We start from the raw sequence: 27,158 nt of genomic DNA on the forward strand, positions 1-27,158 counted from the left end.
CTCAGTTTTTCCAGTGAAAAAGCAGCAAGCTCAGTTAGATTGCTACACTGCAAGTGTTCCATTACAGATGTAAAACTTATTAAATCTGGAAAAGAACAGTGAAGCCAAGAACAAAGTGGAACTCCTTGACTCTGGCACTGCTTTACAAGCTGATTTGTTTTAAAAATTCACAGTGAGAATCTGTATATTTTTAAGACACATTTCCAAGTCTTTCAACACTAACTACAATAAACCCATTTGTGTTTATGACTTGAACAAAAGACACAGCACAATTCAGTTTTGAACTGTTTATTTCACATGTTCCATCCTGGAGTTTCTTCAGTTAAAAGTTCCTACAAGAAAATGAAATAAACATTGTTACAAATGAGTCTGCTTCAACAGCTCAAGTAAATATCTTTGATCAACTATGTAATCATCCCATAAATACAATGTACAGATTGTCCTCCTAAAAGCTGGATTTGGGAATGGAAGTTCCCCCTGCAGGAGTGAGAGGGTAAGATAAACATACGTACTTGGACACAATTCCATCATTTTTTGCCAGACGCAAAATGGAGTCATCTGATTCACCCTGTAAAGAGAAAAGGAAATATTCTCAAAGGAAATATTCTCAAGTGTCCAGATAATTGCTGACACATGTGGAAGAGAGGCAGCTGCAGTAGTTAGTGCAGATTAGTGTTTTCAAAATAAGCTGTTGCTTTTTTGTCATCCTTAAGGATTAGGAATTGCTTTAACTGCATAAAAATATACATTTGCATGAACAACATGTATTTATAGATAAGTGGACTTGTGATGAACTCCTCATTTTAAAGTTAAGTGATATCATCTACAGTAATTACAAACAACAGATAAAAACCAGAACTAGTAGCTTGATACACATTCTTAGAAGAAAATAATTGGCATATTTTACTTTAAAAAAACAACAAACATCTCCAGAAGAAATTGATTATTCCAAGCAATCCCAGGCCCTGGCACAGGTGCCCAGAGTAGCTGTGGCTGCCCCTGGATCCCTGGCAGTGTCCCAGGCCAGGCTGGACAGGGCTTGGAGCACCCTGGCACAGTGGAAGGTGTCCCTGCCCACAGGAGGCGTGAAATGAGATGATCTTTAAGGTCCCTCCAAACCAAACCTTTTGTGATTCTGTGAATATGTTCACGTGTTTACTCTGCCCCAAAAACCCCTGTGGAAACACACTTCCCACAGTGTTTTCAGGGCCAGACACACAGCTAATTAATGACTAATCATCAGCAGCAGCAGCACAGCATTCTGCAGGTCAGCAAGGCACTCACCATTCTCCGGATGGGGCCGCAGATGGCGTAAGTCTTGAACTGCCCATTCACCCTGCCTGTCACCTTGTCCACCTGCAACCACAGCAAAGTTTTACACTCTCACAGCACACCTGACAAGCACCCCAAAGGTAAAAATTGCAGAAAAATACTTGCAGTGTTAAGAAAATAAACCACAAAACCTCAAGGCAAACAGTGGAGTTAGAAAGTCAACTACAATGATTTTTGCACGGCAAATGTGTAGCTACACAGTGCAGCCATTAAATTTAGTGGATCACACAGACTAACAAGAACTGGTAGCTAAAAGAAAAAAATATTAAAGTTCTGAACAAAAGGAAAAGCTCTGTGTTAAGTAGATTTTCCTGCCTTTACTCTTTTTTTTTTTTTGTTTCTCTTAACTGAGGTCATATAATGGAAAATTGAACTGAAGGGGAAAGGGACAGAGTTGATACATGGGTAGGAAAATGTCCAAGCTGAGAGACAGAAATTGTCTCACCACCTCAAACTGCTGAGACATTTAGCAGGAAAAAGACTACAATATATAAATCATTGATTAGAACAGTGTAGTGAACCCTGTAATACCAGGTGGGCTCATTTCCATGTCCTGCTAATCTCTGATCCTTGAAAACAAGGAAAAGGGATCACTGAAGGAATGAAACATGGTGAACAAGAAGAGTACTTGTCTTAACAACTACAGAAAATCAGAATCAGGGTGGTTTTTTAAAGGTTTCTTTTTTTTTTTTTTTTTTGTGAGATAATTCAGGAGACTCAGATTTTTAAAAGATGTGGGGATGTGGTCTCCCATTCAAGAGCCAAACCAAGCTCTGTAGCTCATAAGCTACAGGAACATTTGTGTCCACAAAATTCCTGAAAGCTGAATTTAATAAACAATTGGGGAAAAACTCCCAAACCATGCTATAATGAACTTAAATTAATTGGAACCCACATGTATTAACTGGGAACCTGCAGGAGTCAATGTGTATTGTACCTTTCTTTACTGAATTACTGAAGATACATCACAAGCTGTTTAATTCTGTAACTTTTATCAAAAGTTTAAAGGTCTAGCTCTTTCATCACATACTCTGTGGATAAACTTACCTCAGAAATGTTTATCTGAATGGAAGCATGATCCTTAGCACCAATGATTCGGTTGCTGGCAGAGCTGAGGAATAAAGCAGGACAGATTTAAACAAAAGGAAACAGGCAGTGACAATGACAAAGAAAACTGCTGGAGCCATTTCTACAGGCAAACCAAAACCGCACAAGAAATTCAGTAACAGTTTAAGATTTCATTACTTATAAGATTAAAATGCAGTTTTAAGTACATTTAAATTATATTTACACTTGTAGCACCACACTTATTAGCCAATTTTCTCTTCACTTTGGTTTCTATGTGCCCAGTTCACCTTCATACACTGTACAGGGCAGTACAGGCCTTCAAAACATACAGAATGTTGTTTTCTTTTCTAAAATGCAAAAATGCAGTCAAGGTAATTAATAAGATTAGTTCCTATGCCTTTTTTGCTGAGAGGCACTACAGCTGTCAAAGACACTCAGGTTGGAAATGCTCAGGAATCACAGGCTGTAAAACATATTTGACTTAATCTAATGAAATTCATAAAAGTAGCTTATTTTTAGTGACTTTTTAAACTGACAAGAAACTGATTTTTTTCTCCCCCTACAGATATTCACTGCTGCAAAAAGGTGCTGCACAGGTGAAGGTTCCAGGGATGTTTTTGGGATGGATTTTGGGGGCCCCTCCAGCCCTAGCTCCCTGCTCACCATTTCCGAGGGACATAAAGGTCCACGAACTCGCCGGCGTCGTTCTGCATCTCGCTCTGTTCCTGCTGAGGCACTGAGCAGAGACACCGGCAAGGAACAGGGAATATAATGATTTGGAAGGGACCCACAAGGATCATCGAGTCCAAGTGCTGGCCATGTCCAGACCCCCCAACAACCCCACCCTGGGCATCCCTGGCAGCGCTGCCCAAACGCCCCTAGAGCTCTGGGGCCGCGCCCATTCCCCGGGGCAGGGCCTGGTTCTGGGGGAAAACCTTTTCCCAAAATCCACCCTCACCCTCCCTGACTCAGCTCCGGCCTTTTCCCTGAGTCTCCTCGGTGACCACAGTGACCAGAGCCGTGAGGCGATGCCGGACCCTGGTCGGGCCCACGGGCTGCAGCCGAACCTCTCGGGCAGAACCGTCCCGGCCCTCAGCATCGCTCCCGGGGCTCCACCACCGCTCCCGGCCCCGCTGCCCCGGCCCCATCGCTCCCGCTGCCATCGCTCCCTGTGCCCTGACCCCCGTGGCTCCCTCCGGCCCCGCCGCCATCGCTCCCGCTGCCATCGCTCCCTGTGCCCTGACCCCCATGGCTCCCTCCGGCCGCCATCGCTCCCTGTGCCCTGACCCCCGTGGCTCCCTCCGGCCCCCATCGCTCCCTGTGCCCTGACCCCCGTGGCTCCCTCCGGCCCCCATCGCTCCCGCTGCCATCGCTCCCTGTGCCCTGACCCCCATGGCTCCCTCCGGCCCCCATCGCTCCCGCTGCCATCGCTCCCTGTGCCCTGACCCCCGTGGCTCCCTCCGGCCCCGCTGCCATCGCTCCCTGTGCCCTGACCCCCGTGGCTCCCTCCGGCCCCCATCGCTCCCTGTGCCCTGACCCCCGTGGCTCCCTCCGGCCCCGCTGCCATCGCTCCCTGTGCCCTGACCCCCGTGGCTCCCTCCGGCCCCGCCGCCATCGCTCCCACCTCGCGCGCGGCCCGGCGGAAAGGAAGGGGCGGGGCCGGACGCGGAATTACGTCACAGCGCCGCCAGCTCTTCCTGCGCGGCCGCGTGACGTCACGGCTCTGCCCAGCCCCGCCGGGGATCGGAAACCGAGAGAGCGCTCCGAGCTACTGCGGAGGGTCCGTGGGGACCCAGCGAGGATGAGGGGTCTGGGGCTTCTCTCTCAGGAGAACTCTGGAGGAGCTGGGCCTGAGAGAGGCTCCTCAGTCCGTACAGATATCTCAGAAGGGACTCTGAAGGAACTGGGCCTGAGAGGTTCCTCACTCCTTACAGATGTCCCCAAGGGCTGGCAGAAAATGTCAGACTCTGTAGCGGTGCCCAGCAACTGGACAAGGAGAAATGGCCATAAACAAAACCACAAAAAATCCCACCTGAACTTGATGAATTCCATCAAGGGTGGCAGATCACTGAACAGCTGCCCAGGGACATCAGGCGGTCTCTGTCTCTGGAGACATTTCAGACCCACCTGGACACATTCCTGTGTCACCTGCCCCAGGTGACCTGCCTCAGCAGCAGGGTCACCTGGGGCAGGTGGGATCCCATCCTTCCAACACCACCCATTCTGTTACTCCAAAATGAGACATTTGGTTACAAACCATGTACCAAAACCAGGTTTTATTTCACAGCATCTTAATTTCACAGAAGAAAAAAACAAACAAACCCAAAATAAAACAAACAGGCTACAACTGAGACTTTTAAATAATGGAATATGACAAAACTAGAAGGGTTTTTGTTTACAGGAAATGTACAGGCTCTTCTCAAGAGAGTTCTCCGTGCTGAGCCACCCCGGCAGCACCTTCACAAAGCACCGAGCCTCTCTCGGTGTAAAGCTGTTTTCTCTTCAGAGCAGGAGGAGCTTGGCTGTGCAAACGTGAACCGGCAGCTCTGGCTCTGGGTCCCGCGCTGAGTTTGTGAACACACAAGGTACTGAGAGTCCTTTGCCACATGGTGGCAGCTTTTAGGTGAAAAAAGAGAGATTCCAGCACGGGGCTGCGAGCTGCGCTCTGGGAAGGGCGAGCCCGGCGGGCAGAGCGGGCGGAGCTGCGGGAGGATCCCTGTGGAAGGGCTGGCTGTCCCTGCTGTCCCTGCTGTCCCTGCTCACACACAGGTTCCTGCACAAGCCCCAGGCTCTGGGCAGCATCACCCCAAGCCCCAGCTCTGCCAGACACAGCTGGCACAGCCCTCCCTGCCCTGCGTCCTCCTTGGCTTCCCAACTCGAGTGCGTGCCCGAGCCAAGGGCTAGAATGACTGTCAGACAACATTCAGCTTTCTGTAATTTAATGCTCTTTTATCCCAATTTGTTCTCCTGGAAGAAAACAAAAGCTTGCCGGTTTTATGACGTAAACCCACGGGTTCTGGGAGTGTAATTTCAGCCCAAATGGCCACTTGAACTAGACAAACTTCCACTGAATACAGACTGCAAAGTGTTGCAAACCAAAGTGCGTTTTGTTCCCTCAGAAAGTTAATTTTGTTACAGAAAACTCTTTATACACCAAATAAAAAAGTTCCCAGAGAAGGACACGTTCAGATTTCATTCAGACTAATCAAGCTGTTCTTTGAGAAATTTCTTTGCTCTGTTGTACCTCTGGCCCCTCCACAATGCCTTGGGAAGTGGTGGAGCACCTCAGCTGTCTGCACCACTTGTTTTCTAATTTGGAGGCTCATTACACACTAGATGTTTAGTACATCACTATTTCTGCATGCAAGGACAGTTATATTCAGTAGAAAGTTTAACTAGTAGGCAATTTTTTAAACCTTTTGGAAGATAACTGGCAAGCTTATTGTCTAAGCTATTAGCTACATCTTACTTCTGGAGACTGGAAATTCCTTCTGTGTTAGAGAAATCACAAGCATATTAAATTTTACACAAATAATTTGAAGCTACATACACCTGAACACAGTTACAAAAGGTTTGATAGTCACTGTAATTATTATATATGAAAAATACACTTTGGGCCCCACTTAGACAGAAAGGGGCTCCAGTAAAGTTTGCTGCAATTCTAATGAAGCCAAATTAGCTTCAGACAAAACACAGCTGAAGAGCAAGGATTCAGCTTTGGTTTTGGCTACAACCAATATTTAATACAAGGAACAGGAATTTACATTACTTACATATTGGATAACAAGTCCCTGACCTCAGCACGAGGTCTGGCAGTTTATGAGTCAAACTTAAATTACAACTTTCTCATTGGAATAACCAAGTATCAGTTTTGTTCCTTGCAAAGGGACCCAGTAACTTGTATCAATAATATTGCTTCAGAAAATAAACCCAAGAGCCAACACCACAGAAGGTTCCACGTGTAATCAAGAATTCATTCCCAACCTGGATACTGTAAAAATAAAGGAAGGAATAAGCCAACGGGCAGAGAAGTTCTTTGAACTCTAGAGAGCTGCTGGGCACCAGCCAGTAGTGGCTGCTCAGATGTGCAAGAAATGCCAGTTTTATGAGGACCATCACAGTGATGCAACGCTTGGAAGAACAGAGAGTAAAAAATGTAGCATTTTAAATACCGAGCATGCTTTGTTTCATTGGCCTCTGTTGGCAGCAGTAACTCTACTGGCTTCATATTTGCTCAGATAAGACCATCTATAATACAGTCAATCCTAAAAAAAGGTGCTTATTTCAGGCTACAGAACAGAGAAACAAATAAAACCCCTAAATTATACATTTGACAGCAAATTGCTCTTAGTCAAGTGCTCATCTTCCACTCAAGAGTGAATTAGGACGGCAATCACTTCCCAGCTACCTCACTCAATGTGTGGTACTTCATGACAGGTTTTCAAACCAATTTTCCTTCTAAAGCAAAATGTATATTTTAAAGTTATTTATAGTAAATAAATTGAAATGGAGTAATTTCAGTCTTGCTACTTATAGATCATAGAATAGATGCCCTGTATATTATTAGTGCAGATATACTGGAATTGTTTTCCTTGTATGCAAGGCCAATGCAGGTAAAGAATAAATGGCTATACAAATTCAGGATTCCCCACTAAATAACAGAACTAACTTAAAAAGCACTGGTACCAGACCAGCCAGTTTTAGGCACATCTTTAAAAAAATAAAGTATGCATTTCATTAATGTAAAAATGTGAGAAGGTTCTTAGAAACATCTGAACTTTATGGTGCACTGGAATGGAAGTGATGTTCCTTCAGTTTCAAGGAATACAATAAAGGCTTAAAACAAAATAAAATAAAAAGAACCAATACCATAGTATTCTTCATAGGGAAGAACAGTTTTAGTAAAACCAGGAAGATAAATAAGGAATAATAAGCAGCCATGACAGCTGACTGGTGAGTATTTGTGCTTTAAATGTCCGAAAGAAAACAAAAGTTCAATAACTCTTCTCGTACCATGCCCCAGATTTGGCATCTGTGTCCACAGACCTCGGCAGTTCCCATCACCCTGCAGCCTTCCCAACGAGCTGAGCCAGTGGCAGCTCCACAGGCAGCATCCTGGGGTGGGATCCCAGCACAGCTGGATGCTGGCTGGGAGGGAGCTTTGGTTAAGATTGTTGTGTGAGCCGTCTGTAATGAGGTAAAACTTGGTTTTCAGGGAGATACAGAGCCAGTTCCAAAGCCACGAGGACGGTGAATTCAAAACCAATGAGATCCCTTCTGTTGAATCTGAATCTCTCTTCTAGTTTCTATCACGGTGGTAACAAAACAAAACAAAGGAGGGGAGAAAGAATCAGTTAATCCAGGTGATTTCAAGGCATTGTTAGATTAAGTCTGTGATGCACAGCCTGAGCTGTATTTTCAGAATCAAACCAGCTTATCAGCTCAGCTGTGACACCCACACAACTGTTACTGCTTCTCTGGCAAACATATACTAGTGCAAAAATAACTTTACTGGAGGATCAGTAAGACACTAGCCTGCACCAGGCAGATAGTTTTAATGAATTAAAAAAAAACAAAGCAAGGAAGAGTCCTAAATGAGACATAAAACTGAAAGAGCTGTGCCACTGAAAAGCACGTGCCACTGAAAACCTTGCATTTAATCTTTGCCTATGAGCTAGGGAGGAGGTTCTGAGAGCAGCTGGAACAAGGCTCACAGCACTTACATCTATTAGGTGTTTCACTTCGTGTTTCCTGAGGTCACTGCTGATCTTGGCTGCGAGCAGAACACAAGCACCAGCGCACAGTTTGCGGTTCTGTTTGTTGAGCTTGCCTTGGAGCACGAGCTTCTCAAAGTAAACGTAAGCCATGGAGACAGTCACTGGCTCCAGACTGCATTCCTCACTCAGGTTTCTCATCTCTCTCTTTAAACTGGGAATAGGAGAAAAGACACCCCCCCAAACACGACAGATTTTATTACATGCTGTAGAAATACTGCAGCACAGCAACCCAGAGGAGCATATGGGCAAGACTCCTCTTTGGAAAACCATGACAAGTATTATCCTAGAGTGGAAAAGCCCAGCTGGTGCTGATGCACAAACTGATTTCACCTGGCTGACAACATCCACTGTGGTAGAACAATTCCTCATCTGCCCATAAACACCACAGCTTAGCTGCCTCACTGACACACAGACTATTGCTGTAGGATCTCTTCTGGGTTCCCAAACTGGTTTGTGATTCAGATGATAAGAGTGAACCCCTCTGACCAACAGAAAACCACAGCAGAGCCCTGCAGATGACAGCAGTGCTGCACAGAGACCTGTCTGGTGGACACCTTGTGTAAGAGCCAGGTGTGAGGGGAAGGCAGCCTGCTTTCCACACTCCCCACACAGCCAGCCCTTCACCTCAGCATTCAGCAGGCTTGGAGGTGGATGGGTGCTCCCAGGGCTGCCATCCACACTGCAGCTGCATGATCCCTGCAGGAACACACTGCTCTGAACTGCTGCAAAGAGGAGCATGCAGGACTCAGGCAGGACACACTGCCCAAGCAAACCTTCCCCTGGAGCTGAGCTACACCTGGCCCTAGTGACTCAGCAGAATCATGTTTAAGCTGCCTATTTCAACAGGCTTTGATTGCATCAGTCTCCCTGTAACACCAGCAAGATTACAGCTCTCTGAAGGTGCAACAGTGCATATTGGTGAGGAGCAACCAGATGCATTTACTCAAGGATGAGGAATGCTGTGTAGCCTCCACAAAAAGCTTTGCTTTACCAAGTCTCCACAGATCTAACACTCTTTATCCACAACCTTGTTAGAGTCTGTAGTCATCAGTAAGTCTGGTAATTGAAAGGCAAAAATAGCCAGAGGGCCCAGAAAGCCAATCCAGTTGGAGTGGGACTGCACTGCAGCCAAGCAATCAGGTTACAAGGGTTTGTTTCAAAGCTAATGCTACTCCACTGTTAATTGGCTCCTGGTGTTAGTACACCACAGTTGGTGAAACAAAACCCTTGAGGTGGAACTTTGAAAACCAACTGTTACCCTTTCTCAGCATCCTAAAGATTCCAGTACAGGGCTGTCATCCTACAAGTCAGCTCAACTGACAACAGGAGATTAGTGTTTAATCATATATGCTATTAATAGGTTCAGTATTTGCTGCATACAAGTGCAGCCTCAGACAGTGTGGATGATGATGCCCTTGTTACTCAAGGCTTATTTCTTACCTCCTAATTTTGCTCAGTGTCAACTTGATATGAGGAAACTTCTCTCTAAAGGTTTCATTCATATCCTTTTTAAGGTCTGAGGGTTTCACATACTCTATGACTGTAGTCTGAAATGCAAGAAGCAAAATGTATCATTTGTCTTGTGAATGGGACTGACAGCCAAACAACTGTTCCAAAAACACTAATGCAAAGGCAAACCTGAGTTTTATTATTCACAATTTAACATTTCTGAAACATCCCAAAGTTGAATCCCAACTACAGACAAAGTCTTTAAAAAAATAGTAAACAAATGGTTACAAGAAGTAAATGACAACATGAAGACAGGTGTCAGGTTGGCCTTTGACAAGCTCAATGTACAAACTCAACTGTTTGTAGTTTTCCTAATCAATTATCAGCAAAAACACTTTTTCTTCCTAGAGGAATTTTTCTTCCTCAAAAAAGCTCTTTACAGGAGGATCTGTCAGGGAATCTCTCCTCTTTCAGGTATGCCAGTCACTCACCATGTATGAGGCAAAGATGAGAACACGTTTATGTTTTCCACAGGGCCACTGAGGATCATCCAGAAGATTTGGATCATACTCTGCAGCTTCTCCAGCTTCACTTCCTGAGGGAATGAGGAAAGTGCATTGGGTCACCAGAAAAAGAGCTTTAAACTCCCTGTTTCCTCCTTAAGAAAGTTTTCAAATAGCAAATGTTAAGTGTTGGCAGATCTCACAGTACAAACTGCAGCTACAGGCACATGCATGCATTTCATAAATGCACCAGTCACAAATTAGAGCAATTAAATAAACCACACAAACTCTTTCTCCACCACACACACATCATGCCTGACACACCATTGTAGATTTAGTGCAAACTGAGTTTGCATCTACAAATATACCCAGAACACAATTACCCAAGACTGAATTATTTTGCCTGTAGTCTAAGAGACAGCAGAGTTGTTGTCAAATTTGCTCTTTTACACAAGAGAGGGGATTCGTGGCACAAACTCTGGCTTATGCATTGTTACCTTGCTAGAAGGCAAGGAGAACCACCTGGATCTATGTACACCAGATGTTTATTGGTGAGAAATATAAAACTTTACATTCCCAAGGAAAAGCTTTGTGCCTCCTGAATGGCATAAACAGAACTAGGCCAGATATATGGAGGCTGTAAGGAGTTTGTGGAAGCCTCAGTCCTGAGGCTCATCATCTGCACTGCACTAACGAGCTGCAGCATCTGCATCCCTACAACAACCTGCAGTTATCTCAGACAAATCTCTGCCTTTTCTGCTGCGTGCAGCAGTGATGACAGAGCTGGCTCTGTCCTTACCAATGTCTGTCCCTGCTGGTATTGTTTTTGCTGTCACAGGTTTGTATCTGGACCCAGGAAGACTGCGGGGAGCACTGGCTCGACAGGGGGGAACAGCACCGTAGGCGTCGGCTTTGCGCACAACCAGAGCGTTGGTCGGGTACAGGAATTTTGCATAGGACACAACCTGAAAGAAGAGGAAGTTGTAGTGGTTATGGAGGGGAAATTTACTGAAAAGATTATTCCCAGACACCTAGGATTTTCCAAATCAGAGTCCCCTAGAGTCTGGATTTGGGAGTGGGGAGCTTGGAACTGTGAGACAGGAGGAAGGGAAAAGTTGGATGAGGTTTGCCTTGTTTTCACAACTTTAAAATGAAGAGTTGTAGAAGATTTGGTGGGATGGCAAAGAAAAGGAGAGAATCACAAGTAAAATTCTGGCATTATAAATTTAACTCAAGCAGTATGAGTTTCATCCATATTTCTATCAGAACTTCACTCACATGTTGCCTCAGATAGCAAAGCCAACTCAATTCTCCAGAAACGGAGGCAGAAGTGATAACAAGCTTCAGCAGCCTTTTCAGAGGTAGCATTATCACAAGCCACAATTTCAAACTAGAGGTTTAAAACTTCCAGTGCTCTGAAAAGCCAAAGCTCTCACATAATGGACAGCAAAGCACTGCACAAATTGATTTGTCCCAGCATGAAATGGTCCTGGGGTGAAAAAATAAATGTCCTTACCTTGCCATCAGCACCCAGCTCTACTCCTTCCAGTCCAAGCACCATCTCAGTAGATACTGAAACTCCTCCAGAAGGATGTCGCTGTTTCTGTCCTTCCATTTTCAGATCACTAAATGCAGGTAAGAAAGAGCACAATTACAGAATGCAAGCCCAGCTTCCCATGGTAAACACCAACCAACAGCACCAGGTCAGAGTTCTCCTGTGTGGAAACAAGCCAACCCTTCCATGCCACCTCCAAGAGAGCATTAGTTTTTAACTACTCTTTTCAAAATGTGGAGATGTTCATTAACCAAAGAATCAGATTTCATTTCAGTTTAACACAAATCTACCAATCTACCTGTTGAAGGTAAACTGTTTTTAATATGATCTTTCTGCACAAGACCACACCATTCCCAACCCTCTAATGTTCAAAAACATAACAGCAAACTTGATTTACATTACTTGTTTTCCAGGATTAGAAACCTGCCTTTCAAGAGCAAATTTGCAACCCCTGTGCACACAAGCTCAAGTTCAGAATGAAGCTGCAGATCCCTGTGCCAGCAATGGCAGCACGTGGCTTTGTCACCAATATTCCATGAAATCCAGTTTTCAAGTGAAGAACTGCCTTGCCAGCTTGCAAGCAGAACAGCACAGCGCTCAGAACTGCTCTGAAATAGCTCCAGTGACCTTGCTGCCTTTCTATTATGTGGGAGAATATTTTCCCATCAACTATTTTTATGGCAGGTATTTGCATACAATACAATTCCCACGACTAAGCATCCGTTTCCTTTGTCCATAAGTTACCGACAGGACAGAAGTGACAACACAATTGTTTTGCCAGAACAGAATTAGTGTTTTGTATGGTATATTTGTAGATAACAGACCTTCACAGAATGGACTTAAACTTCACAAGGGACTGAAGAAAGAGGCAGGGAAATCCAGTTTGTGGGTTTTGTTTCTCATAAATGATCATACTGACAGTTGTAAACAAAAATGTAGTCCAAACACTAAAAGCAGTGTGAATCAGTCCAAACTGTTTCTGCTTTTCTTAGGTTGCAAATAGTGACATTCATGGCTTAAAACTGAGAAACAGAAGAGCATCTTTAACTTGTTTAGTTGTAAATTCACTATAAAACCTTGAGAATTTCCACTGAAGACAACAGCACCCTTCCCTGAAACTCCCTGTGCTTTTTTGCTGACACCACTGTTTGTGGCTCTAAAGACAATTGATTTCTAACCACTTCAGGAGTATAGAAAACCTACACAGCAGCCAATCACATTATCTGTTCAAAGTTGATTTCAGAGATTTCACAGGACTGGAGTGCTTTAAAATGTGAATAAACACTGGAAGAAAAATCTGCCTTTTCCAGTATTTTTCTCTTGGAGTTGGAACGAACACTTTGACACTGTGGCAGTGTCTGGTTTTCCTGCTCTGACAGCAAACTCTTGTCCTTACACATGAATGGCAGGTTGAATAGGCTCACTTGCCCCAGAACAGGAGACACCAAGCAGACTCATTGCAGGAGATCTTCTGAAACAGCAGAGCAGACATTTCCCAGAGCAGCTGGGGAGACTCACCTGATCCGTAGCCCCTCCCCGTAAGGTAGGATGGAAAATGCCACGCACAGGGTTCGTTTGGCACAGATCAGCACTATCCTGTAAGCAGATGGGGAAAGATCAGGGTATGAATTAAGATCCAGAAGTTACAAAGCAGCTTTTTATGGGGTATTAACACAAGGCTCTTCTTATCTTGCTCTGCAAGTCATAGATACTGCCATGGATTTAACATTTTCAGAAAGCAGCAGAAGAGCAGGGGTTTAACATTGACCCTGCAGGTCCTTGGGGCTCTCTATCAAATCTCAGTGTTTAGGACCTGCCATCACCTTGGGAGCAACTCAAAGGAGATCTCAGGCCTTAAATATATATCTATGTAATTTTTACATAAACCTTGTGAAAAAAGTAGATAGTATTTTACATTTAGATGAAACCTCACACTTCTATTAATAATAAACATGGGTTAAATGCAGCCTCCCTTTCTCTTCTGCTCAGATACCAAGAGCCAAGAATTTGCCTAAATCAAGCCATTCTCCTTAATGGCTTCTCCATTTCTTCTCCATTCTCAGCTCTGACCTCTCTATGCCAGAGATAAGAAAAGTGAGAGAAATAAGAAAAGTGAGAGAAGAAAAGAGAGAATGATTTAACCTCCTCAGAGTAGGATGGCAGAATCATCAGTGCAAATGTAGCAGATATGAGCACCTACCACCTTTGACAGAAGTCTGGATAAAGCTAACAAGGCCCCAGGGGCATCCCCTAATTCTCACTGATGTTAAATGTCTCACTGCGTGGAACTGAAGGCTGCTTCCTACTGCACACAAGTACAGGGGGAACATCGATTTCCACACGTTACCTGCTGTTCTTGGTGTCATACTGCCTCATGTTCTTGATGAAGTGCATCTTCTTCAAGCTTTTGTGTCTCGGAGACCCAGATATATGCTTGGTTCTGCAACGATAAAAAAGAAAAACAAAACAAAAAAAGCCAAATCTGTTAAGTGTTCTGAGAAAAATTCATGCCAGTTGTATGATCAGATGGCAGCACCAGCATGCAGGACCTCAGATATTGGCGTGGAAGAGGGTGGAGGGAGGAGAGGAGGGCATGCAACGAGCTGAGGTTAATGCTGCTTTTGAAAACAAGTACCTTCGGACACTGGCATACTCCACTATGTCTTCTAAAAAGTCTAGAGAGCAGCGCTGGGAGATAAAACGCCTTCTGCAAAATGCACAACACCACGAAGAGTGAACAGCATTAGTTCATGGCCTCCGAGTTTATGAACTGCAACAGATCTACGAGCTCTTAGGATGCATGGCAGGCTTTCTGGATTTTTGTTTTGTTGCAAGAGTGCTTAATTAAGAGTTTAAAGTTTCTTAAAAGGCCAAGAACTTGTCTCCCCCTCTAGGACCCTTGAATACTTATTTTTACCAACTTCATCAACAAGACCATTCATTATCTGCCACACAGAAGAACACCTACCTATAAGTTAAACACCTAAAAAGCTTCCAAATACTCCTTTAAGATCTGACAAGAATGTCACAAAAAGATCCTCCCATCAAGGCAGGGGAGTAAATAATTTTATATCAATTTAAGCTCAGCTACAGGTACATCTGTATGATGACCAAACATCTGTGTGCATTCTCCATTCAGAACAGCTGTCTCCAGCTCCAGGAGTCAGCAGACTGAGAGTCTGTGGCTGCAGCTCAATAAAACTGACAGATCTCTCTGAGAAACAATAGAGAGGGTTATTAGAGGAAGCAAAAAGTATTTGGCACCCATGTGAAGTCCCAGAATGGAAGATGCAAGAATAATAGTAGGGCTCACGTGAGTTAGTGTAACAGTAATAGGATATTACATTCAAGCAAAAAAATCCAGACTTTGCCAAAGTAAGATGCATTACTATTGTCCAAGTCAAGTCTTTCTTTGTTGATAGAGATTTACAAATGAATTGTGCAACTCTGACTGCAATTTCTATAGGAACAATGCACTCCACCAGCAAAAAGCTGACACTACAACTATCAGAGTCTGTATTTTCTGCCTTTGTTTGAGCATGCATTATGCTACACTTTTAGCACAAGCCACGTGTGCTCAAGCCCAAGGTTTTCTTCCCAAGTGAGACAGGAACTCAACTAATGGGCAGTGCTGCCATGGAAGTCAATGTAGAAACAGCACAATAAGACAAAAGTTACAGGACTCTGGTTTGACAAGACCAGTTTCTGGCAAAAATAAAAAAAAAAACAAAAATCAAACCTCAAGCTGCAGCAGAGCAGACTCTCAGCTGCACTGTTCAGGCACTCTTAAAAGGAAGAAAAGCTCAGAACTCAAACAGGTAGGAAGATGGAAAATTAGTGTCCCTTTCTGCAAACACAAGGGAGGCAAGCACTCCCACAGGACTAACACCTTCAGTATTGCTAGAGACTGCCTCCTACAAATCCACAGCCATTAAGGTGCAACTGGAGAACTTTCCTGGCACAGCTTCAACACCCTCCACCAGCACTTCAGTTTTAAAATTATTACTGGTTTTCTGCTTTTCAGCAAGAATAGCACAGGAACGTTTAACACTTTCACATTTACACAGCTCTCCAGTCTAATCTAGCATCTAAAATTCAATTAAAAAAACCCTTCATGAAATGAGGAAGCAACTGCAAACCTCCTGGCTCTAAAGCAGTTTGTAACATCCACAACCTTCCTCCCCTCCCAGGGGAGACCTGGCTGGATGGAGACAGAGAGACGCCGTGTATGGCACACAGAGGGAAAACACAGCTCATGCCAGTGGCACTGGTACAAAAAAAGCACATAGTTCTGTTAAAGGATGCTTGGTGTGACGAACAGGATGGACTGAGACAGCCATGGCTAGATCCTAACTCCTAATTCCATGGTGGAGACTCAGTGAGGTTGTCACACCTTCTCAATATCCCCTTGTTTTCTCAGGAAAGAGACAAGAGTGCCAAACACCTGAACAGAGAGCAGATCTGGAAGTAAAACCCTGCTGCAGCAAGGGGAAGATCCCTCCCCTTGACTCAGAACCACAATGACTCATCCCCACTCTGCCAACAGGAAACTTCATTTTTAGCTACACTTGTAAATAATTTCTGCCCTCAGCGGAGCTGTCACCTTGGAGGAATCCCTGACGCTGAGCCAGACACTCTCCCTCAAATCCCAAAACGGGGTGTATGGAAAGAATTCTCACTAACCCACAGTACCTGAAACAGTTTGGAGGCCCAACCTAACATTTCACAGCAACACAGTAGTGCAATCCCTGGAGAATGCAGCAGAATTTGACACTTTGAGCAGTTGGCACTTTTAAATATGCACACACACATGTATTTGCTTTAGTTTGAGTGCTTTTCTCATGCAGCCAACTCACACTTGCACAACAGGCTGCACTGGGTCACTCCAGTGACTGCTAACTTTGATGGCAAAAAAATGTCAAGTCACCTCTGCTGTGCTAAGCAGCTTCACCCAGGATAACACTTCTTGCTTTGCTCCATGGAATTCAAAGGATTTTAAGTGGTTTACACAGTGTGTTTGTTGCTGAAAGCAACCTAAATACCAAGAATACCAACATCTCTACAGATGCTGAGTTATGCTATGCAGCCTTACCCACGTGTGACCTGGCAATTTGCAATTGAAATACCCAATATTAAAATGTTCATGGGTTCCATGGAGCTGGCTGAAATTCCAACAGAAAGTCCAAACATGCCTGTTTGCCAGCACCAGCCACCGCTGTGACAAGCTATAGAGGGTTTGGGTGCTTGCATGTCCCTGACTAGGAGCTCTTTTTTGGGTGCTTCCCAGTTTTTTATTTCAGGAGCCAATAAAGCCAAAGCAGGACACTCTCGGGTCATTAAAAACAGCAACTGTGTTTACAGAGCCAGAACCTGAGGGGACCCATCAAGAGCAGAAACACAGAGGCCCCATGCCCAGAGATAAGGGGCTATCAAGCAGAGGAATTCTGGATTACGCCTTGGCTCCTTATCTCCGTGTGCACACATGGGCTCACACAATCCAACACTGCTGCCAAATCCCTGACCAGCTGAACATGCACTTAAAAAAAACCACAAAACCCCCTTGTGTTCAGCAAAATACCCACCAAATTATCTTCAGAGCTACATTTTGACTCCTGCCCTGGGAAGCAGGAGCCAGCCCACACATTTATTCTTCCTCCCACTGAGGAAACCCAATGTTTGAGTGCTTCCAGCTTCAGAGCTGTCCTCTTCTGGTCCTGCCAGGGTCCCACTGAAACCCTGCAGAGGCTGGGCACTGGATAAACAGCAGTGGGATCCCCAGCCCTGAGGGTGACACAGCTCTGCAGTGCTCCCAGCAGGACAGCACACAGCTAAGAGCAATCTATGTATAGCAATGGTAATCCCTACACGTCCTGTCTTATGAATGGAAAGAAGAAAGCTTGTTAAGTCACAGCTCCAGATTAGAGAACACTGACCTTTCTGCTGGCTTGCCAAGAGTTTTCCCCCTCCTCCCACCTGCACTGGGCTACCTGCAGACACCCAGGAGGACAAAGATGTTCCTGCAGCTGGAAGTGTGCAAGTTCTTTAGCAGGTACTGAATGCAAGGGACGCTGGCCTTGTGCTGTCAGATGTGGCTTCAGGCACAGATCAGCCTCATCCACTCCTGCTGCTGGGCCACTAACAGTCCTCTAAGGCACTCCCTTGGGCACCCATGGCCCCACTCTGCACTCACCAATCTTCTTTTAATCCCCTAAAGCTGGGCCTTAACCCCCAGTACTGGGCCTGCCAGTGGCCAGTGGTGCAGCTGCCATTTGGCCACTTGGAAGCTCCTCTCCATTTTGCCCTTCTGGCTCCTGCATTTCTGCCACAGCAGGTGAATTGACCAGCTGGCCTCCTGAAGGGTGAAACTGAAAGCTTCTAAAATCTCACAGTATTTCTCGCCCATGCTGATGAACCCCCATCCCTCTCAGGGACAGGGCTGCACTCTGAGGCGCCACACAGCCAGAGTTCAACCAACATTCAGATGTTTCCACCAGCACAGCACCCCAAGTTCATCTTACACTGATCTCTTGTTCTCATCACCTCCAGGATCACCAAGCCCTGCTCCAGGACTGTTCAAAGGTGCTGCCAAAGCTCCCCCTCCTCCAAGGGGCCCAGCAGTGGATTTGTTTCTGTTGGAGCTGCATCCATAGCCCTGCAGATGCTGCATGCACACACAGGCACACACCCCAGGCACTGGGCTAAAATTAGCAGCAGGGCTGATGCCCTCTGCTGCTCTTTAGCCATCCACACTGCCAGCAGATGAGGGGGATGGGGGAGGTCAAGGATTTTTAATTACTGTGTAAAATTAGGGCCTAATAGAATTCGGTTTCCTATTTCTCACTTGAATTTTATTTTAATATGATGTCCCTTTCTAATGTCCTTTAGAGGCCTCAGTATGACCACATTTGTCAAGAGGTTGAGTTATTAATATAACAAGGACAAAAAAATCATTTATTGGTTTTTGGAAGCACTAGCTTAAAAACAACTGTCAAAGGTAATTTGCACAAGAAATCCAGATCCCAAATCCTGTTTACAACAGGAAGCCATACCTGTCAGTTTTGTTTTTCCAAGACATATTTTAAAGCTATATTGTTTTCACTCCTTAAGGCAAGACAACAAACAGATATGAACTGTGCTTGGGCTTCACTAGGTAAAATCCAGGCACTGGGGGATTAAGAAAGCTACTCCTTGTATTTAAGCTTACATTTTAGCAGTTTCCATTTCTCCTGCAGCCCAGGAGACATCCAGAGATCTCAGAGTGTGTGAGTGGGAGCATCCCTGTTCTGCTATCAGTGCCCTGTGCCTCACCACCCTCAGCACTCACACTAATGAGTTTCCTGCTCAAAAGCAGATTGAGCACAGCTCACTGGGAGCAACAAGTTCTCAGTAATTAAAGCCAAAAGAAGCCCAGACTGCATTTACACTGAATCACATCAAAACCATGTCTTTGGTAAAACAAATGGCTTCACAAAGGATGTGTGTCATGAAGAGCCCAGCACTGAGCAGGCCATTTTCATGGCTGGATGGCTGCAGCTCAGATGCTCCTTGAGAGGCAGAGAAGAAAGAGACTTTGCATCACCAACAGTAAGTGCACAGCTCAGTGCTCCTTCCTCACAAAGCCAGCTCTTGCTGTTTTATGGCACCACAATCATGCATTTGGATTGCAGGCCTGTCCCAAGAGCTTTCTGACATTTAAGTACCAGCTTGCCAGAGAATTAATACAAGTCTCACAGCAGGGCCAGTTTAACTTATTAATTTTAATCTTCATTTAAAAGTGTAAACTGAAATCAGCCACATGAGTATGAAAAATACTTTTAGGCTACAGAGCAGGTCCCTCTGTGAGAGCCCAGGATGAAGGAGGAGGCCTAATTCCTTCAGCTTTGTGCTCCTAACTCAAGGTTTGTTTGCAAAATTGAAAGGGCACCGGGGGCTTTCCTGCTGGTCCCAAACAGCCAGGAGAAAATCCTACACTCCTCCACCAGTAAAGGGAAGAATGTGTCACACAGCCTGTGGAACAGATGAGAATGAAGAGAAATGAAGGATAATTTGAATGAAGGTGGAGGCCGAGTAAGTGGGAAGCTCACTAAGCCTGGAGAGTTTTAATACTAACAAGGAAAGAAATTAGATAATCTTCAGAGCAGCTGCTGCTTCATTGCTGATTCACAACCACATATGATTAAGACCTAATAGAGAATGAGCTTTATATTCATTGAGTTTCATAAATCACATTGTTTTGGTGCTCAGAGTGTTTAGACAATGCAAGGAGAAAATAATGCCTTCCAGTAAGTATTGTGAAAGCCCAGCTGTTGCAACAGAACCACCAAACCAGATGTGAAGTTTGCTGTGCCCACGGCCCTCTCCTAAAGCTCACTCCTAAAATCCCTGCTGCTCTCACAAAGCATTCACCACCAGAAGTTTGGAGAAATTTCTCCAAATTTCTCCCAGTTTCTGGAGGTGTTTGTAGCTTACCAACCTGGCTGCCCCCTGTGCTTTGTGCTCTGCTTACTCAGCACTGAACTGCTGACCAAAACAGGCACGTGAAATGCAGAGTGTCCTTGATGACACTCTGGGCATTATGCTAGAAATATTCATGCACTTCACTGAGAGATGATGCTGTCATTTCATCATGTGCCTTGCTAAATAAAAGCCTTCAGCACAGTAAACTCCCAAGCTGAAAAAAAAGGAAGAAGAAAAAAAAAAAAAAAAAAAGAGAGAAAGAGAAAAGCTCTTAAGTGGGAAGGAGAAAATTAAAACTGGTGACTGGAGGAAACCAAATCAAATAAATAAATAAAGTTTAGAGAGGTGCCACAGTGCTTTTATGGGCACCTGGTTTTTCCCATTTCATCAGCCATCCCCTTCAATGCACAGTCAAGAGGTTGCAGCTTTACTAGGGCAAAATTTTATGCTTAAACTGCATAAAACCACAACAGAGCAAGTGCAAATCTGTCCTTGCTGTTCAGCAAGCAGCCCTGACCAGCAGCAGTTCAGCCCATGCTGTGGGGACTCCAAAATGAACCAGGTGCCCAGCTCTGAGGCAGGTCTGCACCTGGGTACCTCCACCTGAGCAGGAGCTGGCACAAGAGGAGCATTCCCTGGACAAGAGCTCCAGGATCACAGCCTCAGCAACAGGGTCAGATGGCAGCAAGCTTTAAGGGCTTGGAATGTGCTGTGAAACAGAGGGCCAGCTGAAGGTTCTTCCTTTAACACCTTTTCAGGAAATAGGTAAATTCCTCTTAGAGTAGGTTACAGTAATTCCAGGTGAATTCCAGTTACAGTAGGTTAAATACACAGCTGTAAACCAAAGGTCAGGAGTTTGGAGCTCAGTCTGAAGAACTGGGCTGACTGAGTGGCTTTAGCTGAGCACCCTCCACCTGCAGTCACCTGCTTTATCAGCAATACCTTGTGCTCATTAAAGAGCCTAAATTTCATTGTGCATTTTTAAAACTCCAACTACAGAGCCAGACACCTTCAGAACCTTCAAAAGAAGGCTCAAAAATATCTTCAAGCTCGCTCAGCCTGACAGCCTCACAGCTTTAACTGGCTGACAGATGGAAAACAGGAGAACACATTATTTAATATATTATATATCTAATGTACTGTATATAACTAAATAATTACTTTTAATATACTATACTGTAACACTCCTACAGGACTTGCTCACTGGAGGTCTGAATGGGATTCCCAAAATTAGGTTATTCTGGTTTTTATATTTAATTTGGTAGTGTTTTCATTCTTGGCTGACGAGTCCTTGACTTGAAGCAAAACATCATTCTGATCACTCTCATCACCTCCTGCAGAAAGGAGCTCTGAGCTGGAATCTCCAAAGCTGCAGCATCCTGAAACCCACTGCCAGGCCTCCTGTATCACTCTGAAAAGCTGCAGAATCCATCCACAGGTAAAATCAGCTGCAAGTGCAGATAATTGTGCACAGACTACTCTTGCCTGGAGAGCAAAGATCCTTTAAAGCCTCTGGACTGTCTAAATTGAAGAGGTCAAATGACCTTGGTGTTGGAAGTGTCTCGGATTGCCTGACCCAGACCCACTCACAGGAGTGCACAGGATACAAGGACTTGCATGTTCTGACCTCCAAGTTTCCTGCCAGGCATACAACTTACTTCTTCTGCTTAATTTATCTGCCTGGGAATGTCCACAGGCAGCTATAAAACACTTAATAGTGGACACATGTAATTCACCTGCAGTCAAGAATATGAGAGAAATCTGCTGAAGCAGCCTGGGGAGGAGATTGCAGCCTTAACATTCCAGCTGACTTTTAAATTAAGTTCAGGCTTAGAATATGCTCATTTTGAGCCTCGAGCAGCACATCCCAGTCTGCTGTTCACCTCTGAAAGGTCAAAGCTTGTCATCTTTGACAGAGCTCACTGCTTCCTGAAAGGCACCATGTGCCCAGCTTGTTCCAAATTAGGTTCAAAATTTAAGCTGAGACTTTTTATTTCATCCATCTCAACAATTTCTGTTTATTAGCAGAGGGGTTTTTATAAAAATATTTGTATTCCTTGAAGTGACAACAGCAGTTAAGCTGACAGTAGGACAAAACAACACATTAGCCACCATAAGTATAAAATCCTGACGAATCATTTTTGGTGTTCCACCCACAGAACTCATCTGATCACACCTATGTCAGCAATCTGGCATCCAATTAACACTCAAAAGCAGAGTAGGTCCAGAGTGTTGCTGTTATCAACTACTGTTTAAACTCCCACTTTCAAAATGACCTAAATTTGCTGATAAATCAGAAATGACTGAGCTATCACAAACACTCAGTTCAGCTCCCTGACCACTGAACTCCAAGGACATTAAAGCACCAGTCACAAATAATTTAGTCTCTGTGTTTATTCTTAGGCCCAGCAAAATGCAGCAAATTATGGCAAAACCAGCTGCTTTTACATTAGGCTATAATGAAACCTCGGAAGCACAACAAGCATTGACATCCAGGGCTGTTGTTTCCATTTTTCATGCTTTCACAACCTGGCTATTTGCAGGGCTCTCTGCTATCTGTGTTTCCCCAGAAAGCTCTGCCAGTTTCAGACCCAGCTGCAGAAATTCATTAGAAATCTGTGAATGCAGATTTGTTCCCTGTTTGCTGCTCCCTGCACTGCTTTCTGTGAGGCTCGTTCTCTGAAAGGACAAAAGAACAGAGCAAGATGGAAAAGGAGAAGGGAAGAGGGATGGCAAGCAGATCAGGCAAGCTGGTATAACACAGCATTGTAATTTAAGATCCTGTAAACAGAAGATTCCTTAGGAAAATCAAAGTGGAAGGTTAAAGTCATTCAGTCTGTAACGCTCAGCCAGCAGCACAACGAAACTGAGCATCCAGGTTTGAATGGTGCCTCCTCTAAGTTTCCATCCTAAAGGACCCAAGAGCTATGGAGCAGCTCCAGGTTACATCAGGTGAGCAGATGTGTGGTGCAGATGCTGCCTGTTACCAATAACCACCCCCCAGCTGGAGCAGAGCTGTCACACCCTGCCGTGAGCCACGCTGGCCGTTCTCATCAGCTTCTTGCAACCTCTCAGTCAAGTCAAACAAGGTCAAGTTTTGTAATAAAACTCTGCCCAATGATACTGTCAGTAGATAGAGATGCTGATAGGAGATGGAGATCTCCATGGATCAGGGCAAGCCCCAGCAGGATGAAATTCCCAGACATGGCACAAGACTGGTCACTGAACACAGGCAGAGTGAGTCTGGGGACCCTGCAGCCAGTGATCCTCCTGCACCTGAGCAAAGTTCAAAGCAGCTCTTGACAGTGCCTCAAAAAGCACTCTGAAGAGAACATCTGCCTGAAGTGGGCACCAAGGATGAAAAGTCCAGGATGGCAGAGCAGATTCCACTTCCCCTTCCCTCCACCAACTTCACTGGCCTGTACCTCTGCATGATGCAGTTAATGATCTAGAATGGCAACATCACTGTATGGCAAAACAATTCTCAGATTCCCAAGTCCTGATAAAAGATGATCCATTTTGTAATTGCTGACTTTGGAATCTTAGTTTGCAAACAGCTCACCCAACACAGAAGGGGATGAAGTAAAAGCACAACTGTCCTGAAGGACATTCCTCCTGTGATTCCCTGAATTATTCCTCGTGTATTTCCAACATGAAGAGATGCCTCTGCTCAGTGGGGATGGGAGACATTCTGTCACAGATCAAAGCATGAAACTGTCCAGTGAAAAATAAAGAGGTAAGTCAGTCATTCTGTAAGTTGACAGTGAAATTGTCATTACAGAGGGACGGTCCATTTCACCCACTGCTGTGCCCAGTGTGACAGGGGTGAGGTACATTGGCTCTAACACATCTCCACAGGCAGCACAAAACTGTCCTTTTGTCAGGAGATGTGTGTGTCCATGTGAAGATGTGAATCTCCTGTCTGATGGCTTCAGCAGATGCTCTTTTTCTTTCAAGATGAAAACCAGATGAACTCTCACTCTACACCCTCAGAAGTAGTATGCAAAGTGATCAATACAATATTCCCTTCCAGCCAGATCTTCCATGGTTTATTTTGTCATTACTCAGACAGAAGCCTTTTGATTCCCTTGGTTGCCTCTTGCACTTCTCTCTACCTTTTATTTCTGATTCATCATTCTTTCCAGCCAGATTGATTAGAATTACCGTAGTGGAACAGCTCAAACCTAATGCCAAAGGAAGAGGCAGGAAGGACATCAAGTGAGAAGATCCTAGGAATATTTTCTTAGTGTGCTATTGACTTGGCATGGGAAGGGGAAGGATCATCTCTCCAGAACTCTGCACGCACAGGCACAGCGAAAGCCACATCCACAAAGGGAACTGTGCTTTGAAACTCTTGATGCAAAACCTGCCCTCCAGAGCTTTGCCTACAATATAAAAGCAATGAAATGAAACCACACAGCACCTCCTGTGCTGGCTTTTATGGACCAGGAGTGCTGGGTAGGAGCTGTTCCACAGCAGCACCTCACCCTCCAGGCTTTCCTGCTCAACAAGCGGCACACAGCTACAGAATACAGGGCACCCAGCTGGAGCCACAGCTTCAATTTCTCCAACAAACACGGAGGGAAAGGTCTCTTCCACGACAAGAAAAGCAATAAGTGAAAATAACGTTTCAAGAGGAAAACACCCCAGGAGGGATGACACATGAGGACACCCCACATTACTGACAAACAGCTACTTGTCCTCAAACTCACCTGAACCCCCAATCTGGGGATACACAGGACATCTCCACCGTGAGATGCACACTGAAAGGGGATACCCATCAACTGCATTAGCAAACTCTCTGGCTTTAAAGCTCTATTTCAACATCTCTATTTCAGCTCACTGACAAAGCTCTCGAAGCCACTGTAAAGACCACAGAGACTTAAAGCCTTTGATACTGCTGCCTATCTGCAGGCTCAGAGGGCCAGCTCACTTTACAGAGCTGTTTATGCAAGAAACGGCCTGAAAAGAGTTCTTTCAGAGCTCAAATCCCCAAGATCTGAGCAAGAGCCTGCCTTCCAGTCGATTAGAAAAGCAACACTTTCAGCCTGACAGAAGTCCCTTGGAATTGCAATGGTAATCCTGCTCTGAAGGCCAGAGCATCCTCCCCCGAGGCTGACAAGTTCCCTGTGCACAAGCATTCATTAATACACAGTTGCAGAGACAAGCAGCACAAGAACAGGAGAAGGCACGACACCAGCAGTGCAGGAAGCGCTCTGCCTAACAGTGACCCTGACAGCTTCATCTGGAAACAGAGAAACGCAGAAACCGGGCTGGGGAAAAGCAGAAGGAGGGTTCAGGGTACCGCAAACCTGCAGACAGAGCCTCAGCGAGGGATCCCCTGCGCAGATCCCCCTCACCATCCGCCGCGTCCCCGGCCGGGGCATCCTCGGCGTCCCCGGGCCCGAGCGGCGTTGCCGAGGCGGCGGCAGCGCGGGCCGGGCAGCGCTCCCGGGCCGGATCCCGCGCACCTCGGGCCGGGCCGCCGGGGCAGGTGCTGCCTGCCGGGGCCACCGCGGGGCCGGCGCCGCCTCCCGCGTTCGCTGTCCCCGGGGGCGCCCGTTTCCCATGCCCCGCTCCCCCTCCCGGAGCCCCGGCCGGCCCAGGGCCCTGGGAAAGTCCGGCTCTTCCCAGGCCCGCGGGGGGTCCCGGCGCTTCCCACGGCCCGCGGGGTCAGCGCGGCGGGGGCGGGCGTGTGGGCTGGCCCGGCGAGCCCCGGCCCCTCACTCACCTCTGCCGCTGCGCCTCCAGAGCGAAGCTGCCGCCCGCCGCGCTCTGCGTGGGGCTCAGCAGCCCCGGGGCGCCCGGCTTGGGCGCCGCCAGCATCCCCGGCAGGGCGGGCGGCGCCGGGGGCGGCGGGCACAGCGGGCCGCCCAGCAGCAGCTGCGGCAGGAAGATGCCCCCGCGGGCGGGGTCCGCATCCCCCTTGGCTCCGGCGGCGGCGAGCGCGGGCACGCCGGGCAGGAGCAGGGCGGGCGGCGGCTGGCATACGGGCGGCGGGGGCAGCAGGCGCGGGGGGGCTCCGGCCGGCTCCGCCGCCGCCTCTTCCCCGTCGCCCGGGCCGGCGGGCAGCGGCGGCTTCTCGGCGGGCGGGCAGGGCGGCCGCCCGTCCAGGGAGATGTTGTTGAGGAAGAAGAGGGCGGCCTGCCGCCGCCGGGAGTCGCCCCGCTTGCGCGGCGGCGGCTGCTCGCGGGGCGGGCGGGGAGGCGGGGAGCCGCACGCCGTGGCCGCAGCCATTCTCCGAATGAGCCGCGGCCGCTCGGGCGGGGCGCCTGGAACGCAGCGCGGCCGGCGCCTCGCGCGCCCATTGGCTGCGTCGCGCCCGAATGCAAATGAGCCCGGCGGTTTCCCCGCGGCCATTGGCTGCCCTCGGCAGGCCCCGCCCCCAGCCCGCCGGTGCTGGCGCCGCCGGCGGGGGGCAGCGCCCGGAGCCCCGCGGGGACGGAGCGGCCCCGGCACCCCCGACCCTGCCCGGCCTCTTCCTCCGCTCCCTCCCTGCCGCAGCCGCGAGCCGACCGTGCCCCCGCGTCCCCGCACGACCACCCACCGTGTCCCTTTGTGTTACTTTCAAAAAACTTCTCCTCCCCTGGTGTTCCCACCCAAACCATCAGTAGCGCTGGTGGCCCCCTATTCCCAAGAGGTCCCGGCTTTCCTGGAGGCAGGGGTCACATCTGCTAAACCCATCGCGGGCGCTGAGCACGTCCAAGCGCTGCTGTAAAGCGGATGGAGATGCTCTTGCTCCATTCCAGCGGGCTCGGAGCCGAGGCTCAGGATGGCGGGGCTGGAACGGACCCCGATCCGCCGGCCCCGGGCTCACACCCGCGCACCGCCCCAGACTCACCCGGAGCCGCGCCCAGGGATGGATCCGGACGCTGCCGGCTCCTGAAGCAAAGCCAAGGCAGGGCTGATCCTGGGCCGTATATGGGCAAGGCAGACCCGGGGCTGGGAGCACACAAACTCAGTATTTATCTCCACAAAGTGACTCGAGGCATCTCTCTGCGCAATACGTTGCTTCCC

General features: G+C 46.9%; 2 protein-coding genes across 2 annotated transcripts; both read right to left on the minus strand.

Moving 5' to 3' along the window:
- Window positions 1–272: 272 nt before the first annotated feature.
- Window positions 273–4,055, minus strand: RPS21 (ribosomal protein S21). The gene is made up of 6 exons (XM_059480893.1): window positions 4,022–4,055; window positions 3,064–3,147; window positions 2,380–2,443; window positions 1,285–1,356; window positions 513–568; window positions 273–332 (listed from the first exon to the last, which is right to left on the minus strand). Exons 2-6 carry the CDS (start codon window positions 3,111–3,113, stop codon window positions 323–325), a joined length of 252 nt encoding a protein of 83 aa, XP_059336876.1. The 5' UTR covers window positions 3,114–3,147; window positions 4,022–4,055; the 3' UTR covers window positions 273–322.
- A 606-nt stretch (window positions 4,056–4,661) lies between these two features.
- On the minus strand, window positions 4,662–26,378 carry CABLES2 (Cdk5 and Abl enzyme substrate 2). Its single transcript, XM_059480951.1, has 9 exons — window positions 25,873–26,378; window positions 14,032–14,124; window positions 13,203–13,280; window positions 11,646–11,754; window positions 10,929–11,094; window positions 10,118–10,221; window positions 9,618–9,724; window positions 8,124–8,328; window positions 4,662–7,706 (listed from the first exon to the last, which is right to left on the minus strand). Exons 1-9 carry the CDS (start codon window positions 26,376–26,378, stop codon window positions 7,566–7,568), a joined length of 1,509 nt encoding a protein of 502 aa, XP_059336934.1. The 3' UTR covers window positions 4,662–7,565.
- Between the last annotated feature and the right edge of the window lie 780 nt (window positions 26,379–27,158).

Source organism: Ammospiza nelsoni, chromosome 12 (assembly GCF_027579445.1).
Source record: "Ammospiza nelsoni isolate bAmmNel1 chromosome 12, bAmmNel1.pri, whole genome shotgun sequence".
Classification (NCBI taxonomy): domain Eukaryota; kingdom Metazoa; phylum Chordata; class Aves; order Passeriformes; family Passerellidae; genus Ammospiza; species Ammospiza nelsoni.